Here is a 23,782-nt window from a genome sequence, read left to right on the forward strand (position 1 = left end):
ATCAAGAGAGCTTTAGCCTTTCTGCCCCACAAGAGGTTTCTGTCCTCCCTAAGCTCGCCTCAGGACACCTGTGTTACCGTTTGACAGGTGTACCGCCGCCCCAGTCAAACTCCCCACCTGGCATTGTCCCTTGACGCCAGAAGTGAGAATCCCTTTGGGCTCACCGCCCACCCCACCCCAACTCACCGAGTCAGTGAAAACAACGATCAGACAAGAGCTAGGTGGGCTCCAGTTAAGGCATTTACAATCAGTCTCCTGTTTGCCCTCCGAAATGGAAGTAACAACAGAAACAGGGCAAATAGACAGTGTTTGTCTCTTGCCAACACCTTACGGTAATAGTCATGGCAGGGACAAAGAGGGGCAAAACCCTATTTGAGTACAGAATAACAATCGGGCTTCCCTGGTGGCTGGTGGTAAAGAATCCACTTGTCAATGTGGGAGACAGGGGTTTGATCCCTCATCTGGGAAGATTCCACATGCTGGGGGGCAACTGAGCCCATGAGTCAAGAGAAGCCACTGCAATGAGAAGCCTGTGTACTGAAAATAGAGTAGCCTTCGATCGCCACAGCTATAGAAAAGCCTGCTCAGCAACAAAGATCCACGGCACAGCCAAAAATTGAAAAATAAATAAATTTTTTTTAAAAAAAGGATTAACTGGTCTCCCGTCTCCCCTTCTTTAGGGACAAGGGAGACACTGCACAGCACAGAAAGGCTCCTTGTGGGTCAAAAGTCAGGAGATAATGACAGACCAACCTCCCAGAAGCCTTTACTTCCGAGATTCATGTTGGCTGGCGGATATGTGTGCACCCAAGGGAGGGTCCCAGGGTAGGTCAGGTGTGGAAAAAGAAACAGGTAATTGGCCTGAAGGAAAGCAAAGGCCCGGAAGAACTGCCCTATACAAATGCCTTAACTGCCTCTTCACTGCACTCCTCCTCACTAGGGAGGACACCCACACCCTTTCTCTCCAGGTGTGCATCTCTGCCTTGCTTCTGTCTTAACTAAACAAACCATTTTCTAGGTCCTCTCCTACTCATTGCACTGTCTCTAATAATAAACTCTGTACCCGCATCTACAGTTTCTGCCTCTGGGTGATAAATGCTTTTCACACTGGGGCAAAGATCCAGGGGGGAAATAGCTTCTAGCCCCTAGCCCTCACTGTTCTGGTGGCTAGGATTTCTGGTTTTCATCCCTGCTGCTGCTACTGCTAAATCGCTTCAGTCGTGTCCGACTCTGTGTGACCCCAAAGATGGCAGCCCTCCAGGCTCCCCCGTCCCTGGGATTCTCCAGGCAAGAACACTGGAGTGGGTTGCCATTTCCTTCTCCAATGCATGAAAGTGAAAAGTGAAATGAAGTCGCAGCTACCCAGGTTCAATTCCTGGGCAGGGAATTAAGATCTCATTTCATGCTATAGCTCACTGCTGCCTCACCAAGATCATCACCTGGTTAGGTAACTAAGATCCTGCAAGTCCCGGTGTGGCCAAAAAAAAAAAAAAACAGTAGCCCCCGGGCTCTGGAGAAAAAGAGGTGAGGGAGAGGAGGACACGTCAGTTGCATCTTTCTCTGCACAAATGAACTGCAAGGAGACAGGAGGTGACACCCTACTTCCCATATGCATCTTAGCTCAGAGTGGAGTGTTGCCTCTTGCCAATAATGAACTTTTGGACGGCTTATGGGACATTAGTTCCCGGACCAGGGATTGAACCTGGGCCTTAAGGCAGTGAAAGTGTGGAGTCCTAACCACTCGACTTCCAGGGGATTCCCAGCCAACAATGAATTTCAACAAACTTCAAAATGCTGACAATTCAATGAGTGAAAAAAGTTATCCCATTAATTCTTTTTCCCGATTACTATATTCCACAAACACACACAAAATTTTTACGATCCACCTATATATTTTATTTATCGAACTTTAAGCACAATGTAGCCTCTACCATCAGATGCCAGTTATTAACACTCCCCCTGCCCCAGTCGTGACAACGGACTGACTCTCAGACTTTGCCAAATGCTCCCGTGGGGGGAGGGAGAGGGAAAAATCATTGCCTTTAAACCAGAAACTGCAGATCAAGGTTGCCCCGGTGGAATACACGAAAATACCTTAACCGCCAGTATTAACCCCATGATGCCCTTTTCCCTCAGCTTATGTTACACCTTGCCCTCCGACCCTTCTTCCCATTTTACTAGTTACTTCTTACCAGCATCTTTTCCTGCACTTGTTTCAGAGAACTCCAGGGTCTTCTGATCTCCACTTAAACTTACTCCTCTGGGGTTTAAATAGTATTTCTAGTGGTAAACTCCAAAATGTGCGTTTCTGCCACATAGATAAGATAGCCTTCAAACCAACGGGTGGGGGCGGGGAGGGATCACGTTGGGACAACGGACGCTCCACTGAGGGAAGGAAATGAGCGCACCTCTGTGGGAGGGCTGTCAGGTCTTGCTCAACTTTGTTGGGCCAGAGGTCTTGGCTCTGCTTCCTTTGTCAGCACTACAGCAAGTGGGCTTCCCAGGTGGTGCTAGTGGTAGAGAACCCGCCTGCCAATGCATCCCTGGGTCGGGAAGATCCCCTGGAGGAGGGCATGGCAAACCACTCCAGTATTGCTGCCTGGAGAATCCCATGGACCGAGGAGCCTGGCAGGCTACATACAGTCCATAGGGTTGCAGAGAGTCGGACACGACTGAAGCAACTTAGGACGCACAGCGATCGTGGGTTTGCCATGTATATTTCAATCTACAGGCGACTGCAGGAGTCAGTGCTCTAAAAGACTCCTGGAAGGACAGTTGGATATACAGGGAGGCAGTGAAGTGAGACCGCAATGGCGGCTGTGGGGCCCCGAAGGACAGAAGCCAGCAGGGCTGTGAACCCCGGTCCGGGTCCACACGACCTCGGAGCAGAAACTTCGGACGCTGCGGAAAGGGCACCTAACCCACTGACTAGGCAGGCGCCTTACACACCAGCGCAGCGTGAGCCCGACGATCCGCGAAGAAAATTCGAGCCTCGTTTTGACAGGCCAATCAGAGATCGTGGAGGCCTAGTATGACAACCTCCAGAACCAATGAAAACAGGGGATTCTCCGGGACAGCCTCCCGGGAGCCCGTCCTGAAGAGCTAGCATGAAGAAAGTTTTTTTTTTAAAGCACAAATTAAAAAACAAGTCCTTGGCTGGAAACAGAATATGATGTTGACAAAAATGTGCGGAAAAAAATTCGGTGAGCGGGTAAAGCCTCACTTCCCTGAAACTTGGCGGGCTGAGGAACATCAAGTCACCCTCAAGCGCCGCGCTCCGCGATCCAGAGCGGGAGAGTACGTGCAGCGCGCTGACGTCACACGTCGGGCACCGCCCCCTACCGCCCGCCCTTATAGCGTAGCCCAGGCGCGCGCGCACCATTGTGTGGCTGGACTCGGCCGCCGCTGTGGTGTGAGGTGCGTGTCCGGGCTCTCGCCGTCACCGCACCCGCACCGCGGCTACTGCCGTGCGGTCCGCCGTTCGACCGCCAGCCCTCGGGCCCCTTGCCCGCTGCGGACATGCCGCGCGTCTACATAGGACGCCTGAGCTACAACGTCCGGGAGAAGGACATCCAGCGCTTTTTCAGTGGCTATGGCCGCCTTCTCGAAATAGACCTTAAAAATGGGTGAGTCGGACCCCGGGAGCCCGCGTCCGCCCGCAGCGCCTCGAGCCTGCGGCGGCAGGGCCCATCTGAGGGAGAAGACGGTCAAGGCCGCGGCGCCGCGTGGCAGGGCCGCCAAGATGGCGGCGGCGCGGAGCCGCGGGAGCGCGCGGGGACCGGGAGGGCGCGCGCCCGTGCGCGCCCTCGGCCTAACGACGCCCGTCGGCCTCCGGCCCTCGCACCGCCCCCCAGGTACGGCTTCGTGGAGTTCGAGGACTCCCGCGACGCCGACGACGCCGTTTACGAGCTGAACGGCAAGGAGCTGTGCGGCGAGCGCGTGATCGTGGAGCACGCCCGCGGCCCGCGCCGGGATCGCGACGGCTACAGCTACGGAAGCCGCAGTGAGTTCCACCCCCGCGCGCTCCGCGTCCTTGGGACCCCGGGGGGTGGGCGCAGGTTTAGGCGGGGCGGGGTGGAGCCTCCCAGCCGGGCAGGCGAGGTGGCCGCGGCTGTTTGACTCGGGTGCTCCCGGGGCTCGCTGCCTTCACACCTGCCCGGGGAAGACACGGGACGCCGGAGCGCGGGGACTGGGTGGTGGGTTTTGCCTAGGCAGGGTTTGGGTGTTTGGGGGCGGGGATTGCCAAGTCGGGAGGGAGTGACTTGTTGGGCCCCTGTCAGCACTGTCGTGGGCTGTACCTACGGAGGAAGTGAGGGGTGGCTGTATTTGTTGTGTCCCCTCAACTTGGCCTGTCAGTGCATTAGCTAGCAATGTGAATGACTGAGCGTAGAAGTTTGGGACTGGTTGGGGTGGAGGTGGGGGCGGGGCGGGGAATGAGGTGGGGTTTTAAGCGTAGGTTTTAGCTTTACGAAAATTGACGGGGGCCAAATAAAATATATAAGTAATGTGGTTTTACACCACAGGAGATCTAAATGAGCTTTATGCTGTATATGCACTAGTTGGGGCATGTTATTGGGAGGAGGTGGGAGGGGGTTGGTTATGTTAAATGTTTGATGTTGAAATTGTTGCATGTTGAATTCAAACTTTTTAACAAGTCCTTGATGTTTCAATTTGAAAGTGACCAATGGGGCTGAGGCTGTGTCCACTGAGGCTAAGATGACTGCCTTTCCTGATTGGCCTTGGCTTTTCCATACATTGTGTGACCCTTGCCCTATGACCCTTTGGCTGACCTTACCGGAAGCCATGACGACAGCAGCCTTTTGCCATTAGACGCAGGGTGATGGTGAGGATTCCAAGGGTTAGACAAAACTGGTTAATCTGAACTAGGTGACTGTTACCTTGCGTGTTTTGTGGCCAAACCACCACCAAAAACCTCACACTGTGATGTAAGTACTTAGTGTAACTAGTAAACATTTTTGTAAAATGTAGAAATGCATGTAATCAGTTAAGTTTTATATTTTACAATGTTCTGTAAAATAAAACTTAGCGAGGTAAATTGAATAAAGGAGCAGTCACTCTCTAACAGAATGTAGGAGAAGTTTAGTTGGTTTTAGTCTGTTTTGACTTGCCCTTAATTTAATTTATGGCAAATCATAACTGTATCGAAGGTTTAGCAGTATAATAGCAAAGTCCTACTCCAGTAAATAAAAGTTGTTATGTTTGTACTAACTTTCAAACATTATGCATGCCTATCATTGCAAAGCGTCTAATTGTTCTCTTCACATGATAAAGGTGGTGGAGGTGGATACAGCAGTCGGAGAACCTCTGGCAGAGACAAATATGGACCACCTGTACGCACAGAATTCAGACTAATTGTAGAAAATCTTTCTAGTCGTTGCAGTTGGCAAGATTTAAAGGTAAGTGCTATATAATTGGGATAAAAAGGATTTGACTTAAAGTTTAAAAAATGTTTTTATATCTGAGAATCAAATACAGCAAATCTTTTTTCTTTAGATTTCTGGGAATGACCAGTCATATTGCTCTTTTAGGATTTCATGAGACAAGCAGGTGAAGTAACCTATGCAGATGCTCACAAAGAACGCACAAATGAAGGTGTCATTGAGTTTCGCTCCTACTCTGACATGAAGCGTGCTTTGGATAAACTGGATGGTACAGAAATCAATGGGAGAAATATTAGACTCATTGAAGATAAGCCACGAACAAGCCATAGGCGGTCTTATTCTGGAAGCAGATCTAGGTAATTTATTGAAGGGTGTGGGGGCAGACAACATTTGCTACAAACAAAATAAAATTCAAACAGCAGGATTTCAACTACTGCTGAATTGAAGTTAGGTCAGTTTCTAGTTTCTTTTGTTATTGGCATTGTTGGGTTCTTTTTAAAATATTTTGATACTAGATTTAATTTGTAGTGAGCAATTAAGGAGTTTTATTGTTGGCTTGTTTGTATAAATTATTCATTTGTGTTGAGGTGTCTTGAGATGAAAATTTATTACCACATTTCTTGTTACAGGTCACGATCTAGAAGAAGGTCACGAAGTAGAAGTCGTAGGAGCAGCCGCAGTAGATCTCGAAGTATCTCAAAAAGTCGCTCCCGGTAAGTGGATTCTTGAGTGTTTTTCTGAATAACTTACTTTGTCTATAGAGTGCTTGTGTGTTCTGGCAAGGTACTGAAAAAAATATCTGGCTTTTCTTGTCTAGATCCAGGTCTCGGAGCAAAGGTCGGTCACGGTCTCGTTCCAAAGGCAGGAAATCTAGATCAAAAAGCAAATCTAAACCCAAGTCTGATCGGGGCTCCCGTTCGCGTTCTCGGAGCAGATCGAAGGATGAGTATGAGAAATCTCGAAGCAGGTCTCGTTCTCGATCTCGTTCCCCCAAAGAAAATGGAAAAGGTGATATAAAGTCCAAATCTAGATCAAGGAGCCAGTCCCGTTCCAATTCACCCCTACCTGCTCCACCCTCAAAGGCCCGTTCTGTGTCCCCTCCACCAAAAAGAGCTTCAAGATCCCGTTCTAGATCTCGTTCAAAGTCAAGGTCACGATCCAGATCAAGTTCCAGAGATTAACCCAGAACTCTCCATTCTTTGCACACTATTACGGAACACTTTCCTACTTGCTTAGTCAGTTACTCTTTCATGTTTCTACTTGGCCTCTTCTGCAAGAAGAAACCTCCCAAAATGGGCACACAGAAATTGGATTTGTAGCCAAATTTGATGAAAAAGATGAGGTTCTAAAGAAATGGCATGAAGTCAAAGATCCTCTCCCTTCTTTGTAGAATTAAGATAACTTTGATTTTATAGCTTTTGAGCTAAAATAACTTTTGTAAAGATTAAGCTCATTTAGATTTTTTTTTTTTTTTTTAAGTATTTCAGCAGGATCTGCTGAAGGGGTTTTGTTATTGTTATATTTGTTTGCTTAATTTTAAATTAACCTTTTCAGGCTTTGAATACTTAAGGCTTTAGAGGGAGAACCCAATTTTCAATTATGTTGGCTTTTTATAAAGCTTGAGTTATGTAAGATTTCAATAAAAGTTTGCTACCAAGATGATTGCCTTACTTGAATAGGTCACTCTTAAATTCCTTGAGATACTGATGATCTATCTGTGGAAACGATGTAAATTCTACTTACGTGTAAAACAAGGCAAGTCTCAGATGCAATAAGTTTGGATACGTTACTTTGTGCTGTTAATCAAATTTGCCAAAATCACTTTGGCCCCTTAAACAGGTTTAAGTTAAAAATAAAAAGATTTTGTAGTGGACCTGTTAAAACAGTTTTGCCTAAGTTAATAGCTTTTTTAAATGTTCTTTAAACTTAAATTGGTAACTCAAAAAAGTAGTTCTAATACTTGGGATCTCATCTAGCCTGGTAATCCCACTTTCTGAAAGTGATCGTTGTAATTAGTGTTTTGTAAGAGTAAGGTTCCGTGATCTTTACTGTTTGTTATGTAAAAATAGAAGTAACCTTTCTTTGATCAGAAATTTAGTATGTTATTCAAAATGGAAAAGCAAATACTGTGTTTTCTACTGGAAAACCCTTAATATTAATAGGCACTTAACAGATCATTTGGTAAATCAGTTACCATTTAAAGCAAAATTCTACCTAACAGTCATCCTTTTGTAGTTAGTGGGGTTCTGTGATAATTGGTTAGGTCATCCTTACGAACTTTATGTGGTTGGCTTGGAAAAAACTTAAATGGGATAAACCCTAGTACTTCATCATAAAGTGTAATAAATTCTGTGGAAACCAAATTATAATCGGCAAATTTGTAGGAGTTACTGGGTTACAATTAGTCCTTATGTCCATAAGCCTAGTTAGCTGAATTTGCAGTTTGAGAAATGAATTACCTTATATCTCTGTTTGGTTCGTTAAGGTAATTTCATTTTAAAAACCATTCATTAGTCTTAGTCTGAAAATGGGCTGTAGGTTGTTTGGCTCAGCTTTAACATCTTTCTGGGAACTGTCAGTGTATAAGATGTCAATGGCTGGGTAGTGTTAGGGTAGGGTGTGATGGATACTGTCATTTTGAGAAATTTCTGGGCTTCCTGTTACGAAATCTTAAAGAGTCTAATCTTAGAAACATAGTGCCCCAAAAGGTTGATGCTTCTTTGACGACCTTATTTTCTTCGATGCTTTTGATATTTTTAAAGATATTCATAAGAAATACGGTTTGTTTTCCGATATAGACCTTGGATTTTGAAAGAAAAAACTGGTATCTGTAACTATAGTTCATTGTTTTACCTGTTTGAAGAAAAAAGTAGTGACTGTTGCATAAAGAGGCAAGTCTGCACTGCCTTTCAAAATGTGTTTAAGGACAAGTTACTTTTAAGAATTGGCTTTGACCAAAGTTCTCTTGTTTTCAGGGAAAGAACAAAAGCTTTTAAAACCACAGCCTTTTAAAGTGAAGGAGGGGGGAATACTACAATATACAATTTGACTTTCTAAAAGTATGCAGCATCCTTCAACTGGGCTTTCTTATGTTATGACATCACATGGTAATAGGCAGGTTTGTCTACCCTCTTAGCTGCCACCCTCGCAGATGGGTAATTGTATAGGTAAATGCCTACACCCATAAGAATTTAATAGCAAAGACCAGTTTATTAAAACTCTAGTTCCTATTCCACGCCTGTGGACCCCCATCATTGGACATACCAAACCACTTTTATATATAAACACTGGCCTACTTAGAGTTGACCAATAAAATGTTTAGTTCCTTGCTAACTTAGTAGAATCTGAGTCTCTGCAGCTTGCCACACCTTTACCTGTGGCTAGACGGGAGTGTTAAACTGGTAGAGAGCAGAATAGAAGTGTGGTAATCTGGATCCCGCTTTCTTTTACCTGATAGTGTGTTAACATGCCATAGTGCCTTTATGGCCAGTTCAAGTCTTTCCTGCCCTGTGACTTAATGTTCCACTCCTGTGTTGTTACCATCTTTTCTCTTGGTATCTTTCTCCCACTTTGTTAACCTATTTTGTGCTTTATTGCCTCAATAAAATGTTCACTGAGGGAAAGGCTTGATTTGAGTTTATTGTGTATTCCCACTTAGTATCAAATATTTGCCAAATATCTGATATTTGGTTTTTTTGAATCGGAGTTGCCATTATCAAGTTTCTTTCTTTCCTTACTTGAATATGAGAAAAGGACTTCCCAGCTCCTCAGAAACATGAGGTTAGGACCAACATAATATTAATAGATGGTTTATCATGGGCTTCCCTTGTGGCTTAGCTGGTAAAGAGAATCCGCCTGCAATGCAGGAGACCTGGGTTTGATCCCTGGGTTGGGAAGATCCCCTGGAGAAGGGAAAGGCTACCCACTCCAGTATTCTGGCCTGGAGAAGTCCATGGATTGCATAGTCCATGAGGTCGCAAAGAGTTGGACACTACTGAGCGACTTTGATCATCATCGTCATATCTGGGGCAAGCCATTAACCTTCATGCTTCAGTGTCATCCACGGTGGTAGGGATAACCCCTCATGGGTTGTGAAGATGAAAGTTTAATACATGAAAAGTACTTAGATTAGCACCATAATAAATAATTGCTGTTACAAAGGACTAAACATGCTAAGTCTTTTGTATTCAACTAAGTCTTTAGATTTCACACAAAATTTACCTCTTATCTTGTAGCAGTTTGAACATTTTCTGTGATAATTACCCAGATAAACTAGGAAACTCAATCATCTTTTCCCAAGTCCTCAATGTAATTTCACTTTTATTTACCTTGCTTTCAGAAAATGTTTTCTGACTTCAGTTTTTGTGATTATATGCAATTTTATGTTTTGTAAAGTATCTCTCTCTTAGTGTCCACTTACTAAGGTAGCCTCCCAAGTGGCACAAGTGGTAAAGAGCCTGCCTGTCAATGCAGGAGGCATGAGAAACAAGGGTTTGATCCCTGGGTCAGGAAGATCCCCTGGAGTAGGGCATGGCTATCCACTCCAGTATATTTCCCTGGAGAATCCCTTGAACAGAGGAGCCTGGTGGGCTACAGACTGTAGGGTCACACAAAGTCAGATACAACTGAAGCAACTTAGCATGCATGCACTAAGGTAGCTACTTCTAACACTATTTACCCAGGCTAATCCATTGGTAATGCCTATGTGCTTCAATAAGCAATTTGTACTATGAGTGTGTTCTGCAGCTCACTTAGAGTAGTACAGAGATCTGCCACTCTAAATGGTGCACTACCATGGAATGGATATGTAAGAATGTTTTTCAATGCCAGCTTTTTTAAGGAAGTAATTTTTTGGTTTATATAACCAATAGTCCTTCAGAAAATAATTACCAGTTTACACTACAGTTTTTCTTTTTTGGTAAAGCTGTGCAGCTTGATCTCAGTTCCCCAGCCAGGGATAAAACCCAAACCCTTGGCATTAAAAGTATGGAGTCCTAACCACTGAACTGCCTGGGGAGTCTCTAAATTTTGAGCTTTCTGAAGCAGCAACCACGTCTTGAACTTTGTGTCCCTAAAACCATGTATGCTTCCATTAATTGAAAGGATGAGTAGGTGCGGTTGTGTTTTGTAGTTGGTCTTATAGATCCTAAGTAACTTGCTTAAAGATTTGCCTGTTATAAAACAACTTCACACATGGGCCCCGGTGTAGTAATTAGTAGAGTGATTAGCTTAAAGTGAATAGAAAGAAATGGTTCCGGAATCAGAAAGTGAATACAAATGGGTGATAAACAGTGAGTTCCATCCTTGACCCCTTGAAGGAAGTCAGGATTACTATTTTGAGATCATTACTGTGGAAATTATGGTATTTGTAAGGGAATTTGTTAACAGGCAGGATTTAAATCCTTCAGTTCCTAACAGCCCTAAAATGTTTTTTTTGTTGTTGTTTTTTTAAAGCCTATTTCAGATATTTAGTTCCTCTTAGTGAAAAAGCACAGAAGAAGCCTGAATGAGCAGGCTTCTTTTACAGTTGTTTTGACAAAGTTTCAAACTTAGGGAAAATTTGCACTACAGTACAAGGAAATTATATTCCCTTTGCCGTTTACCAATAATACTTCATTTTACTTAACACTGTTCCTGAGCCATCTGAAAGGTAAGTTAGAGACATCTGTTTTATTCTGGAAACTTTGTGTATTTCCAGGGATGTTCTCATATTAACTATAGTGTCTACTTATCAAAACCAGGAAATTAGCCTCAATATAATCTTGTCTTTTCCACTATGTTTTGTCAGTTGTCCAATAAGGTCCTTTTTATATATTTCTACTGGCCTAGGATCCTTTGCTCCTTTTTGTTGTCATGACTTTAAACTGGAACAGGTCCTCAACCTTTCTTGACCTTGTCATTTTTGAAGAGTAAAGGATGATTATTTCATAGTTTTCTCAATTTGGGGTTTGTCTGATGTCTCCTCAGGATTGCATTTTCAGTATATCGTATCTAGTGGCACCTTGTAATAATAACCTGAGTCACTTATATAAAGTCACTTTTTCCCTTTATAATCAGTAATTTGTGGGAGGTAACTAGAGCCTATTAAGTATCCAGTTCCTTTCAAACTGTCACCCACTGTTAACATTTGTTGGTTTTCTAAGTTCTGTTCATTGGCATTTCACTAAGGTGGTGCTTTCTGTGTGGGGTAGCCTTAAAGGTCAGGAGAAAAGAAAGGGTGTTTGGTTTTTAAGAGGAAATGGAATCATCTTGGAGTCGAGAAAGCTGCTGAAGAGCGCTTGAACTACACCAGTTTGTGCTTAGTAGCTGTGGAAGTAGGACAGTGGTTTTTCTGGCCAAGGGCCAGAAGGAGCTGGAGGTAACTTACATGAGAGGAAGATGCAATAGAAAGCAAGCTGTGTCCTCAGCTATGAAGTGTCTTCTAATACTGTAGGTAGTACATGCAACTTTCAGAGCATTTGGCACAATCACTTGTGAAATAGTAGCTGCTTTTATTGTAAAACATTACAGGGACTTTGCTGGGGGTCCAGTGATTGAAAATCCATCTTCCAATGCGGGAGACGTGGGTTTTATCCTTGGTCAGGGAACTAGGATCCCACAGGCCACGGGACCCACAAGTCAAAATTAGAAGCCCAGCTCAACCAACAGTGGTTAGGATTCTGTCCTTTCACTGCCAGTTGATGAAAAATCCTACAACCAGGAATACCCACCGAGGGATCATTTAAATTGAAGGAGAGAGACTTCTGGTTGTCCAGTGGTAAGAACCCGCCTGCCAACGCAAGGGACACAGGTTCAGTCTCAGGTCCAAGAAGGTTCCACATGCTGTAAGGCGGCTAAGCCAGCACACTGCAACAAGAGAAGCCACTGCGGTAAGAAGCCTGCGCACCACACTGGACAGTAGCCCCCACTCGGTACAACCAGAGACGTCCCACAGGCAGCAGTGACGACCTAGCACAACCAAAAATTACAACTAAACAGGAAATTTGAAGGGAAGATAAAAGAGTTTTAGGGATAAGCAAAAGATAAAAGTTCAGCATCACCATTTTGGATTTCTGACTTCCAGGACAAAAGGATAAGTTTGTATTTTAAGCCACTTTGTGGTGGTGATTCTGCAGCAGTTAAAAACTAGTAGGCTTAATTCAGAGGTTCTTTTCCCCCATTGGGTTTTCAGCAGCAGCATGAGACATGAACTCTACCAAATGTGTGGAGAACAAAAGATATTTAGCAGGGTTGGAGTAACAGAAATAGCTGAGGCTCTGGCCCACACAGAGATCAATTTTCCTAGTGCTTGCAAATACAAGCTTCAGTTAAAAGCTAAAATGAAATTTTGTCAGTCTCGATTCTTTGGAAAGCATACACCCATACACATTATGTCCAGGGGGAAAGTAGGACCTGAAGGAAAGAAGGACTCAATTATATTTGGAAACTTGGACCTCCCCTGCCTTTTCCACTGTGGGACCCCCAACTATATAGTCTGGCAGTCAGGGGTGTCCAGTCTTTATACCAGGAATTCAGTTTAAACTCCCCAGTACTGCATGGACCCAAGATCCCATCTCCAGTCAAGGTGTGTGTGATGAAACCCAAATCCCTGTCCAATAACTACCTCCAGGACGAGAGATGTCAGGCCATCCCCTGGTTCCTCTGTTTCCATAGTTGTTTCTGGCTCCTGCTGATTTGTCTTCTTGCAAATTCAGCCGTAAATTTACTCTTTTTTCCTTCTTGGCTTGCTTGGTCCTTCTGCTTGTAATATTTTATCCAGGATTTGGGTGTGTTTATGCTAGAAGTGTTCCCTATTAGCAAAATGTGCCATACCGTTGGAACCAAGTGTTTTCCTATTTATAAAAAGGGTGCATTTTCCTAAAATAAGTGCACTGTCCCAACGGTGAATTAAAATCTGTAGGAACAGAAAGTTGTGGGCTGCTCACTAGCAATAGTTTTCTCTCTGCTTCTGTTCACCAATATTTCAAAAAATTCGAGATCCATCCACTCTTGACTACAGATTTTAACCCTAAATATTCACTGGAAGGACTGATGCTGGAGCTCCAATACTTTTGCCATCTGATGAAAAGAGCCAACACTGAAAAAGACACTAATGCTGGGAAAGATTGAGGGCAAGAGGGAGAAGAGGGTGATGGAGGATGAAATGGATGGCATCACCAACTCAACAGACATGAGTTTGAGCAAACTCCAGAAGATAGATAAGGACAGGGAAACTTGGCGTGCTGCAGTCCGTGGGGTCACAAAGAGTCATAGATGACTTAGCAACTGAACAACAGTCCACTCTTGAGTAGTGAGTTAACTTGGAAATAGTGAAGGCTATTAAAACTTGCAGAATATGGGGTTGTCACTTGAGGGAAGAATAGGACTTCATCACTTTCTCTTGAGGGCAGACTGGACCAGCAGAGCAAGCTATGGTTACATTAGAGGTAGAACCTTCCCCAAACATCTACTTGGAAGAACTCTCCATCCCTGAATGTGTTCAAGGAAGCAAGACCACCAAAAGTATCAAGACCACCAAAATACTGTTAAGGAGCAGAAAATATATTGTCAACTCAGACCTGCATTCTTTATTTATTCCTACATCCCACTGGTTCAGATTCCACTAGTCTAAAAGATACATTCCTTATTGAGAAGCTATGTGTTTGTGTGGTCCCATCACTTTCTTTTAAACTTCTGAATACCTAAAATAAACCTTTTGGAATCTAGAACAAGCACAGTCTGGGTAAAGATGAAAGAAAAAAAAATGAGTGGATGGGGTTGTATGTTGGTGTGTATAAAGAGACTTCCATTGTTATGGCAACCAGCATCTTCAACTGATGCAATTCTGTTCCCAATAATATGAGTTTTAATTAAAATTTGACACTGCAGTGAGGAAGAACACATGTAATGCGTTGGTGTAGCAACCGGAATAAAGTCTGCATAAATTTAAACCTGAGGATCACAACAATTTGTGGAATTTGCCTACAATTAATTAGGAACCCTTTTCTCGTCTGCACTGGAGGTTGAACCTGGTAGCCTGACGTTTGGCTGTGACCTTAGGCCAGATGGACCTCAATATCCTGTTCTGTAAAGTAAGAGATTAAGTCACTGTGAGGAAGTGGATACAACTCCAGACTGAACCAGGATCCTTGTTTTCCTCGGCATGCAGTCCATCAGTCAGTCAACAGACATTTACTGAGCACCCACTGAGTGTCCAACTTTGTACCAGGTTAGGGATACACCTAGGTTATCGCGTTTCCTTCCCTTTTAGAGCTTGCAATCTCTTAACCTCTCAATTACACAAATGTACATGAAGTCAGAGCTGCCATATGTTTAAGAGGTGATTTGTGCTGCTGCTGCTGCTGCTGCTGCTAAGTCACTTCAGTCGTGTCCGACTCTGTGCGACCCCATAGACGGCAGCCCTCCAGTCTCCCCCGTCCCTGGGATTCTCCACGCAAGAACACTGGAGTGGATTGCCATTTCCTTCTCCAATGCGTGAAAGTGAAAGTGAAGTAGCTCCGTTCGTGTCCGACTCTTCGCCACCCCATGTACTGCAGCCCACCAGGCTCCTCCATCCATGGGACTTTCCAGGCAAAAACCAATAACAGATTTGATTAGTTTGATGAGCTAAGGAAGCTGAAGCACAAAGAAGCAACGATTTGCGCAAGACGACACCATCACAGTAACCCATTCAAAAAACAACAAACAAAAACCCTTTGCGGTGAAGTAGGTGATAGTCTTCACAAATATAAAAATGGAGGACCAGGAGGATTAAGTGACGCGCCCCAGGTCACACCACCAGCCAATAGCAATGGGGTCAGGTCATCCAAACTCTGGCGCCGCTGATGCTTTCCTTTAGGCTATGAGGGCCAGGAACGGAACTGCACCTCGCAGGGGGCTCCTTCTGGTGGCACGGCCCTCCCTTCACCCTCCCTGAGATGGTTTTCCGATGTTCTCTGGCTCGCCTATCTCAGGTGAGGAGCAGGAGCCGAGGGAAGGCGTTGGACAGCGAAGCGACCCAGCAGGGGTGCGCGCGGGGAGCGCAACCTCGCTTTTTGTCACTGACCACTCAGTTCAGGGGCCCACCAGCCTCTCCCGGCTCCGTGGTCCCCATTGCGTGCTGCTAGCTGTGAGGTAAGGAGTTGGGGACCGGGAGAATCTCGACCCGCCTCGCCCGCGCAGCAGTCTAGCGCCGGGGCTAAAGGACACTAGGCCCATGCAGCCGTGGCCTGGCAGGAGGGCCCCCGGCCCGAGCTCCCCAAACCTGCTCTGTGCGCGGTTTGCGCCCCGCGTCCTGCGGGAAGGCGGGCCCGCCCCCCTGTGCGCGCAGGCGCGCGCCGCGCGGAGCTCGGACCGCAGCTCGGCGCTGGGCGGCCGCACGCGGGCCTTGCAGGTAGGGACCCCAGAGTACGAGGCGCCGCGGCGCCCGGCCCCGCCCCGCAAGGCAGTGCTGGGGCCTGGGGCCCCGGGGCGTTGCTCCTCCCGAGCGAGAGGCGGGGTGCACCGGCCCGGGAGGAGGCTCGGGGAGCCGGCGTGCAAGGGGATCTGGGCGGTCGCGGGGTTCGAAGGCGAGGCGAGCGAGTCCGCCGTGCTGCTGTTAGAGGCGATCCAGAGGGTGGGGAGGGAGGCGGCTTGGTTTTTAGAGAAATGCAATCAATTAAGAGTTGTTCATTAATAAAAGAGAGGACGTGGAGGGCGGGGGTTTGGTTTTCTTAGGAAATGGGTCATTTGGCAAACTTTCTCTTTCCTACCGTTAATTTCCAATTTTTATAACGGAAAATTGCATTATTATTATTTTGCCATAAAGGGAAAGAATAAAAAAGAATTCCGCCATTTTGGCGTTTTAAAAAGTACCGTTCTGCGGGGCTGGCGGATCGGTGACCGCCCCGCCCGCCGCCATCTACACCAGTCCCCGGAGGACTCGGAAGGCGGCGGCGGTCCCAACCCTGGACACCGCGTCCATCCTTCCCGCGTTCCAGCCGCAGCTGCAGCGGGGGGGCGGGGCCGAGACCCCAAGTTTGAGGCGCCCAGTTTTGCTGGGGCTCTGAGTGTGTGTCGGGGGTTATCTGTCTGGGGCGATAGCGCCCCACTCTCCACACCTAGAGTGAGAGCATTTATTGAGCGTCTGTTGTATACGAGGCCTTGATGGGTAAGGGGTAGGGGAAGTCTTGGCAGACAGACCAAGAGAAAATAAACATGGACACAGTCACTCAGTATTTATTGAGCATCTGCTATGTGCCAGACACCAATTTGGGTTGGGGATCCACAATTGTTTTAGGCTGCGTTCCCTGGAAACAAGACTCTGAGAAGGTTTGAGCGGAGATGTATTAGGGTGCCCTTGGTGTTATCACCTGTAGGAGAGGGAAGACAGCAGGGCGGTTGGGCGGAGCACGTTGAACTGCTGATGTAGTCTTAACAGAGGCCTCCACCTGTCCCAAAGGAAGTTCTGGAGGGGAGATGGCTCTGCTGAGATACCCTAGACGGAGGCAAGGGGGCAAGGCCTTTATACCTCGGGTCCAGGAGAGGGCACTTGGGCGAGGCAGCTCCCCTGGTTGAGGGCAGTTCAGAGAGGAGATGACAGCTGAGGGCTGCCAGTGACAACCTTCACTGTATCCCCTCCTCTTCCAGCCTCTGAGAGACACAGAAGGAGGAAACAGTACTCTAGCCCCTAGGGCAAGAATGTCTAAACCATTTATGGGATTCCGAAATCTGTGTTTCTTATGTTATTGACCACTCTTTATTCCCACCTCTCTTTCTTTTTAGAAATATTTATTTTTTCGGTTTCACCAGGTTTTAGTCATGGCACGCGGGGTCTTTAGCTGGGGCATGTGAACTCATTAGTTGCAGCTGTGTGGGATCTAGTTCCCTGACCAGTGTTCGAACCTGGGCCTCCTGCATTGGGAGCATGGAGTCTTAGCCACTGGGCCACCAGGGAGGTCCCCACATCTCTCATTCATTCATTCACTATTTGTCAGTGCAGTCTCTGGATCAGGCTCTTTAATGCTTTGTTCTGTCTCATGGAAAAGAGACAAGTTAATGCATAGATAGACTGTGGTGGAGTAGAGCACAGCAGAGAGAGCTGTGTGTTAACTTTGGGTGGGGGACATGGGTTCTGGGCCTTTCAGAAAAGAGATATCACTCAAGCTGGGTCTTGAAGGATGATCAAGAATTTTCCAGACATAAGGGATGTGGAAATGGACCAAGCAGAAGAATCAGCACCTGCAGAGGCCACAAAAGTGGTGCTCTGAAGGTGTGACCAGACTGCAGCGGGGGGAGTGGTTGGATTCCTGGTATCTGGCTCAGGCCTGGGAGCCATGTTAGATTGGTGGTGCTGCTTTGTGGACCTAGTGAGACAAAGCTTATGAAAATGCTGTGTGAGCTGCAGATTTGGGGGTTGGTAGTGGGAGAATCCCAGGGACGGGGGAGCCTGGTGAGCTGTCGTCTATGGGGTTGCACAGAGTCAGACACAACTGAAGCGACTTAGCAGCAGCAGCAGCAGCAGTGGTAGAGAAGTGCATTCAAATCAGAGAAAGTAGTTCCCAGGTCTCAGAAAAAACTAACTGTCTAGCTGGGGAAAAACACAGTTGGTATTGCTAGCCAGGAACCCACAGCCACATGCAGTGGGTCTCAAACATCACAGGTGCTCTAGAGCCTCTCCCCTCCTGCGTTGGCAAGGACTTGTCTTCTAGAATTATTCTCTTTCCCCTGCTCTGTCAGTTTCTCCCTCTATAGGCTTGTTTCCATCAGTTACAAACAAGTTGTATAGCATCTTCTATTTAAAAAAGCAAAATGGGGGACTTCCCTGGTAGTCCAGTGGGTAAGACTCTGAGCTCCCAATGCAAGGGACCTGGGTTCGATCCCTGGTCAGGGAACTAGATCCCACATGCTGCAACTAAGACTAAAGAGCCTGCATGCCACAACTTAGACCTGGCACAGTCAAATAAATTAATTAATTAAAAAAATTTTTAAATAGTCTTAAAAAAGCAAAATGGAGACTTCCCTGGTGGTCCCAATGCAGGGGACCTAGGTTCCATCTCTGGTCAGGGAACTAGATCCCACATGCTGCAACTAAATAAATAAGTATTAAAAAGCACAACAGGGCTTCCCTGGTGGCTCAATGGTAAAGAATCTGCCTGCCAATGCAGAAGACAAAGGTTTGGTCCCTGGTCTGGAAAGATCCCACATGCTCCAGGGCAACTAAACCTGTGCACCACAGCTACTGAGTCAGTGCTCTGGAGCCCCAAAGCCACAACTACGGAAGCTCCCAGAACTAGAGTCTGTGCTCTGCAGTAAGAGAAGGGAAGTGGCAGTGCAGACCCCCAACACTGCAGTGAGAAGCCTGGACTCTGCACCTAGAGTAGCTCCCACTCACCATAACTAGAGAAAAGTCCGCAGCAACAAAGGCCAAGCCCAGGAATAAATAGTAAATAAAATTTTAAAATAAATAAATAAGAAACAAAACCAACATCCCTTCCTTGAGAACTCATCACTCTCCAAATATTATCCCCCACATCAGGGTTCTTTGTATCACAACTCCTTGAAAGAGCTGTTAGTCTCCACTTCCTTTTCTCCCATCCCCCGACAAGGACCAGTTCTTCTGTCAGTTTCCCCACTAGCATGTAGACTCTATAACAGAGGCCTTTTTGTCTTCTGCTCACTACAAATTGCATAGAAAAGTGCCTGATACATACTAGATGCTCAATAAATACTGAACTAATTGATGATTTCTTTCTGGAACCCATTCTTATCAGGTTTTTATGTCCACAGCTCCTCTGAAATGGTGCTTGTCAAGATTTCTCATGATCTCCTTACTGCTAAAATGGTCAGCTCTCAGCCCTTATCTGACTTGATCTGCTAGTGGTATTAACACCATTGAGCAGTCCCACTTTCTAGAAACTTTCCTCCAGAAGCTCAGATGCTTCTGGATATTCTTTCATCTCATTGCAGGCTCTTTCTCAGTCTCTGGCTAGATCGTCTTCCTCTTCCCAACCTATTTTGATGAGCTCCAAGGCTCCCACCTTTTTCTTTATTCCCTGCCATCTGTACAGGATGGTTTTTAAATTTACATCTCCAGCCTCCACTTCATCCCTTACTTCTAGAATGTAGGCTTCACTTTCTCTTGTTTGAGACTATTCCCAAGGCACAAAAGGAGGATGCTGACTCCCAGTTGGTCCACTAGTGTCTGCTGGGAAAAGGACAGAAACTTGAACAGAAGGGAAGTTCTCTCAACCACCTCCCTTAATAGACCTTGAGACAGAATGGAATTCTTTCACGAGTAACTACATTCATTCCTAATGACTGCCAATCTTTTGAATAAAAAGATTATTTAAAAGGACTTAAAATGGTACAACTATGTCAGCTGTGCAAAGCAAAATAATTTGGGTTTAGAGAATGCTATTTTGTAATTTTTTTAAAGGGGAAGTAGTAGGGGGAACAAACCATGTGTGTGTGTGTGCATGTGTGTGATGCACTCAATGGTGTCCAACTCTTTGGGACCCCACAGACTGCAGCCCACCAGGCTCCTCTGTCCATGGGATTTCCCAGGCAAAAATACTGGAGTGGATTGCCGTTTCCTACTCCAGGGGATCTTCCTGACCCAGGAATTGAACCCACGTCTTCTGCCTGTTTCTCCTCCATTGGCAAGCAGATACTTTACCACTTGAACCACTTGAGAAGGGGGAACAAACCTCGGGTTTTTGTTTTTGCCACGCTGAGCAGCTTGTGGATCTTAGTTCCCCGACCAGAGATTGAACCTGGGCCCGTGGCAGTGAAATCACCGAGTTCTAACCGCTGGACCGCCAGGGAAGTCCCCAAACTTTGGTCTGAATGTTGCCTTAATTAATCAGGTTATATCTCTAAGCCTTTGCCTACTTGAATATTCACTCTCTATATACTATATAGGGTGTCCTGTGTATTTTAGGGAGGAAAAGCTGGAAGATATATCAGTGCACAAGAACAGGAGGAGGGAGGAGTGGAGGTGGGAAAGACAGCAGCCACTACAAGCTAATTTTCCCATTTTTACTGGAGCTGCCAAGCTCCTCAAAATTTCTGTTCAGAGGGAGTGAGTTGGTTTTTGTTGAAGGCCTGCTAGTATCAAGACTTTACATATTTTTTTCCATTTAATCTTCATCAGAGCCCTTTGAGATAAATACCATTATCCCGTAAATTTTACACATGAGGAAACTGAGGCTCAAGGAAAGAAAGCTACTTACTCAGAATCACAGACATTTAAGGGGGGGTGGGATCTGAGATTCAAACTGACTTAAGGCTAACTTAAGCCTGCATCTACGTTCTTTCCTTTAACCTATATGCCATTGTCAAGCCCTGCTGACACCTTAAAGCAACCAAATATCACTTACTCATACACTGCTTTTTTTTTTGACTATGCCTCACGGCGTGCAGAATCTTAGTTCCCCAACCAGGGATCGAACACAAGTCCCCAGCAGTGGAAGCACAGGGAATTCCCTATACTGCTTTTTATTAACAAGTTCAAATTAGTGAAATCCAACACAGCACCTGCTGCGTGCCGGCACATTTAAGGAGTTAAGTAAATGATAGGTATTAAGCATATTTGTTATGTCACTAGGTCTTTTTTTCCCATATATTTACATGTTCGACCCTTTACTAAATGTCTCTACTGCCTTTGCTTTATTAAAGCAAAAGCTTGCACTGCCTGCGTTCTCATACATTACTTCTTTGCTCTTCAGATGATGGGGTTTTTATGTTTTTTGTTTTTGTATGTGTGTGTTTGTTTGGTTTTTTGTTTGTTTGTTTTTTACATGTGGGATCTTAGTTCCCCAACCAAGGATCAAACCTGTGCCCCTTGCAGTGGAAACTTGGAGTCCTAACCACTGGGCAACCAGAGAAGTCCCCTCAAAAGATGTCTGAGTGCCCACTCTTTGCTTGGGATTGGAGGGAGTGGTGGGCAGGAGGCATAAAAGAACACCATCAGGAAAGATCATCTCCCAGGAAAATGACCTGTATGAGTGAAGGAGAATCTGGTACTTGAGGGTTCTGAATACCCAGAGGGAGAAGGGAATGATTCTACTGGGGGTGGAGGTAGAGGTTGAGAAAGAGGGGAGTTTGGACTTGGCCTGGGCTGTGCCATGAGATAGCTGACCGGACAGAACCTTGGCCCGAGACACACTCTCTGAGACTCCCTAGAGTGTGCACAGCAATTTACAAAACATCTTCACACGTGCCCGTCTTACAGGGACGGGGGGAAATGCAGGGTCTGGCCACAGCTCTCACCTGGGTGACCTGGATAGAGCCAGGAGCCAAACTTTATGCTGGGCTCCTAAAACACCTTACTCCCCTCATGGCTGAGGCTTTTCTTTGAGGGTGGGCAACTCCTCCTCATGGAGGCCCCCTACCTGCCTGATCCCCTTGGGGGCTGTGTTCCATTTGTAGGCCTACCAGGATGGAGGGGCATGCTGAAATGGAGATGCTGAGGACACTGAAGGGACCCTCCACAGGGGAGGTCAGCGTGCACCTGGTGGCCGGAGATAGCCCGGGCTCTGGCTCTCACCTGCCCACTGCTGCCTTTATCATTCCAGGTGGGCCAAGCCAGGGGTCTGGGGGAACAGGAGAATCCGCATCCATGCCCAGGCAGATGTGGGTCCTGGGGAGGAGACGATACTTTTCACCTGCCTCCGCACTTGCATGGCAGGGTTGGGGCAGGGTCGTCACGCTCGCCTGTGTCGTGTCTGTCTGTCCATGTATCTGTTCGCAGCCAGCTCGGCCGCCCTGGGTCTGCCCAGCAGTGCCCTGGATGTGTCCTGCTTTCCGCGGGAGCCGATCCACGTGGGCACCCCGGAGCGACCGGCCGGCAGCGTACCTGTCACAGCCACGGTTCTGCCGCAGTTGAGCACGGGGCCAGCGGCCAGCGCCAGCGCCAGCGCCAGCGCCAGCACAGTGCGGCTCCTGGAGTGGACCGAGGCCGCGGCCCCGCCTTCGGGGTGTGGCCTGCGGGTCAGTAGCTGTGGGGATTGGCGGGGTCCAGCGAGCCGCCGCTGTAGGCGGGGCCTGCGGGCCCGGAGGCGGGGCCAGAGGCGGAAGGTGGGGAAGCTGGCCGAGAGGGAGGGTTCTGGGGGCGGGGCTTAAGGTGAGGGACTCTGGGGGCGGGGCTTGAAGTGCTGCGCTCCCAAGACGAGACAGCTGGGGGGGTTTCTAGGGCCTGTCTTACGGTGAATGAGCCTTGGAGGCGTGGCTTGCAGGGAGGCGGCGGGCGGGGGCACCATGCTGACTGGGGGTGGGTCAAGGGCCAGTCCAGGAGTCGTGCCCCTCTGACCCTTCCGCGCTACAGTTCCGGATAAGCGAGTACGCGCCGCCGAACATGGTGGGAGCAGAGCAACCCCCAAGCCCAGAGCTGCGGCGAGAAGGCGTGGCCGAGTACGAAGATGGCGAGGCCCCGGCGGGGGGTGGCGGCGCGGACCCCCAACAGCCGGGTAGGAGCCCCAGGCCCGGAGCTGGGCCCCTGCGGAGGCTGGGAGAGCCCCGAACTCGCAGGAGAGCCGAAGCCAGAGGCGTGGCCCGAGGGGGCGTGGCCCGGGTCCCGGCGGGTGTGCCCCCGCCGGCGGGTTGGTCTTGGGGTGAAGGCTCTGGCGAGGAAGACAGGGCTGTCCAGTGGGGGAAGTAGGGAATGGGACCGAGATGGAGGCCCAGTGTGGGCTCCGAGGTGGGCGGAGCCTGAGTGTGGACCTGTTGGGTAGGCGGCCTGAGGTCCCTTTGGTCTCCCCCAGCGGACCTCTCCCAGGACCCTCTGGAAGGTCCGCCTCAAGACCCACCAGAGGATGATGGCACCTGCCCGTGCCAGGCTTGTGGGCCTCAGCAAGGCGCTGGTCCAGATCCTAGTTCCTCCAATGATGGCTGCCCTCAGCGCTTCCAGGAGCGGTAAGCCAGAGGGAATTAAGCCCCACTTCTCTGCCTTTCCGGTCCCAAAGCCCCTTTGGGGCTTCTCCGGCCCCAAGGCCCCTCTCCTGTTCCGATCTTTGAGGGTAGGTGGATGGTGCAGGGTGGGTGGTTCCTTCCCTCAGGCTCCCCGTCCCTCAGGTCAGTCATAGTGGAGAACTCCTCAGGCCAGAACAACTGCACCAGCGCTTCTGAGCTCCTCAAACCCGTGAAGAAGAGGAAGCACAGGGAATATCAGAGCCCATCCGAGGAGGAATCTGAGCCAGAGGCCATGGTAGGAAGCGGACAGCTGGGAGGGCAGGGGGAGGCTGTACCTCAATTCTCACCAGCCCCTCCATTAATCCAGATGGTGGGGCTGGGCCACAGAAGACACATAATAACTCACTCATCATATTTTGGGGTCCTGTCTGGAGTCAGATCCTGTACTTGGTTGCAGGGAAATAAATAAACCACTTTCCTGTTTTTCTAGAGCCCCCACCTCAGTCTAATGG

At 47.6% G+C, this 23,782-nt stretch overlaps 2 protein-coding genes across 6 annotated transcripts in view; both read left to right on the top strand.

Annotated features, from left to right (window-relative positions):
• Positions 1 to 3,380: 3,380 nt before the first annotated feature.
• On the top strand, positions 3,381 to 9,025 carry SRSF6 (serine and arginine rich splicing factor 6). Its single transcript, XM_015099886.4, has 6 exons — positions 3,381 to 3,626; positions 3,855 to 4,003; positions 5,293 to 5,417; positions 5,550 to 5,758; positions 6,032 to 6,115; positions 6,220 to 9,025. Exons 1-6 carry the CDS (start codon positions 3,520 to 3,522, stop codon positions 6,581 to 6,583), a joined length of 1,038 nt encoding a protein of 345 aa, XP_014955372.2. The 5' UTR covers positions 3,381 to 3,519; the 3' UTR covers positions 6,584 to 9,025.
• Positions 9,026 to 15,724: 6,699 nt separating this feature from the next.
• L3MBTL1 (L3MBTL histone methyl-lysine binding protein 1) overlaps positions 15,725 to 23,782 on the top strand; it is a 31,794-nt gene continuing 23,736 nt past the window's right edge. For all 5 annotated transcript variants that reach the window (XM_042230154.2, XM_027977205.3, XM_027977206.3 and 2 more), the window contains exons 1-6: positions 15,725 to 15,774; positions 21,792 to 21,937; positions 22,114 to 22,352; positions 22,687 to 22,828; positions 23,123 to 23,273; positions 23,433 to 23,565. In XM_042230154.2, coding sequence (XP_042086088.1) covers positions 21,802 to 21,937; positions 22,114 to 22,352; positions 22,687 to 22,828; positions 23,123 to 23,273; positions 23,433 to 23,565 — 801 coding nt within the window. In that variant the 5' untranslated portion in view covers positions 15,725 to 15,774; positions 21,792 to 21,801. The remainder of the gene's footprint in view (positions 15,775 to 21,791; positions 21,938 to 22,113; positions 22,353 to 22,686; positions 22,829 to 23,122; positions 23,274 to 23,432; positions 23,566 to 23,782) is intronic.

This window comes from Ovis aries, chromosome 13, assembly GCF_016772045.2.
Source record: "Ovis aries strain OAR_USU_Benz2616 breed Rambouillet chromosome 13, ARS-UI_Ramb_v3.0, whole genome shotgun sequence".
Taxonomy (NCBI): Eukaryota; Metazoa; Chordata; class Mammalia; order Artiodactyla; family Bovidae; genus Ovis; species Ovis aries.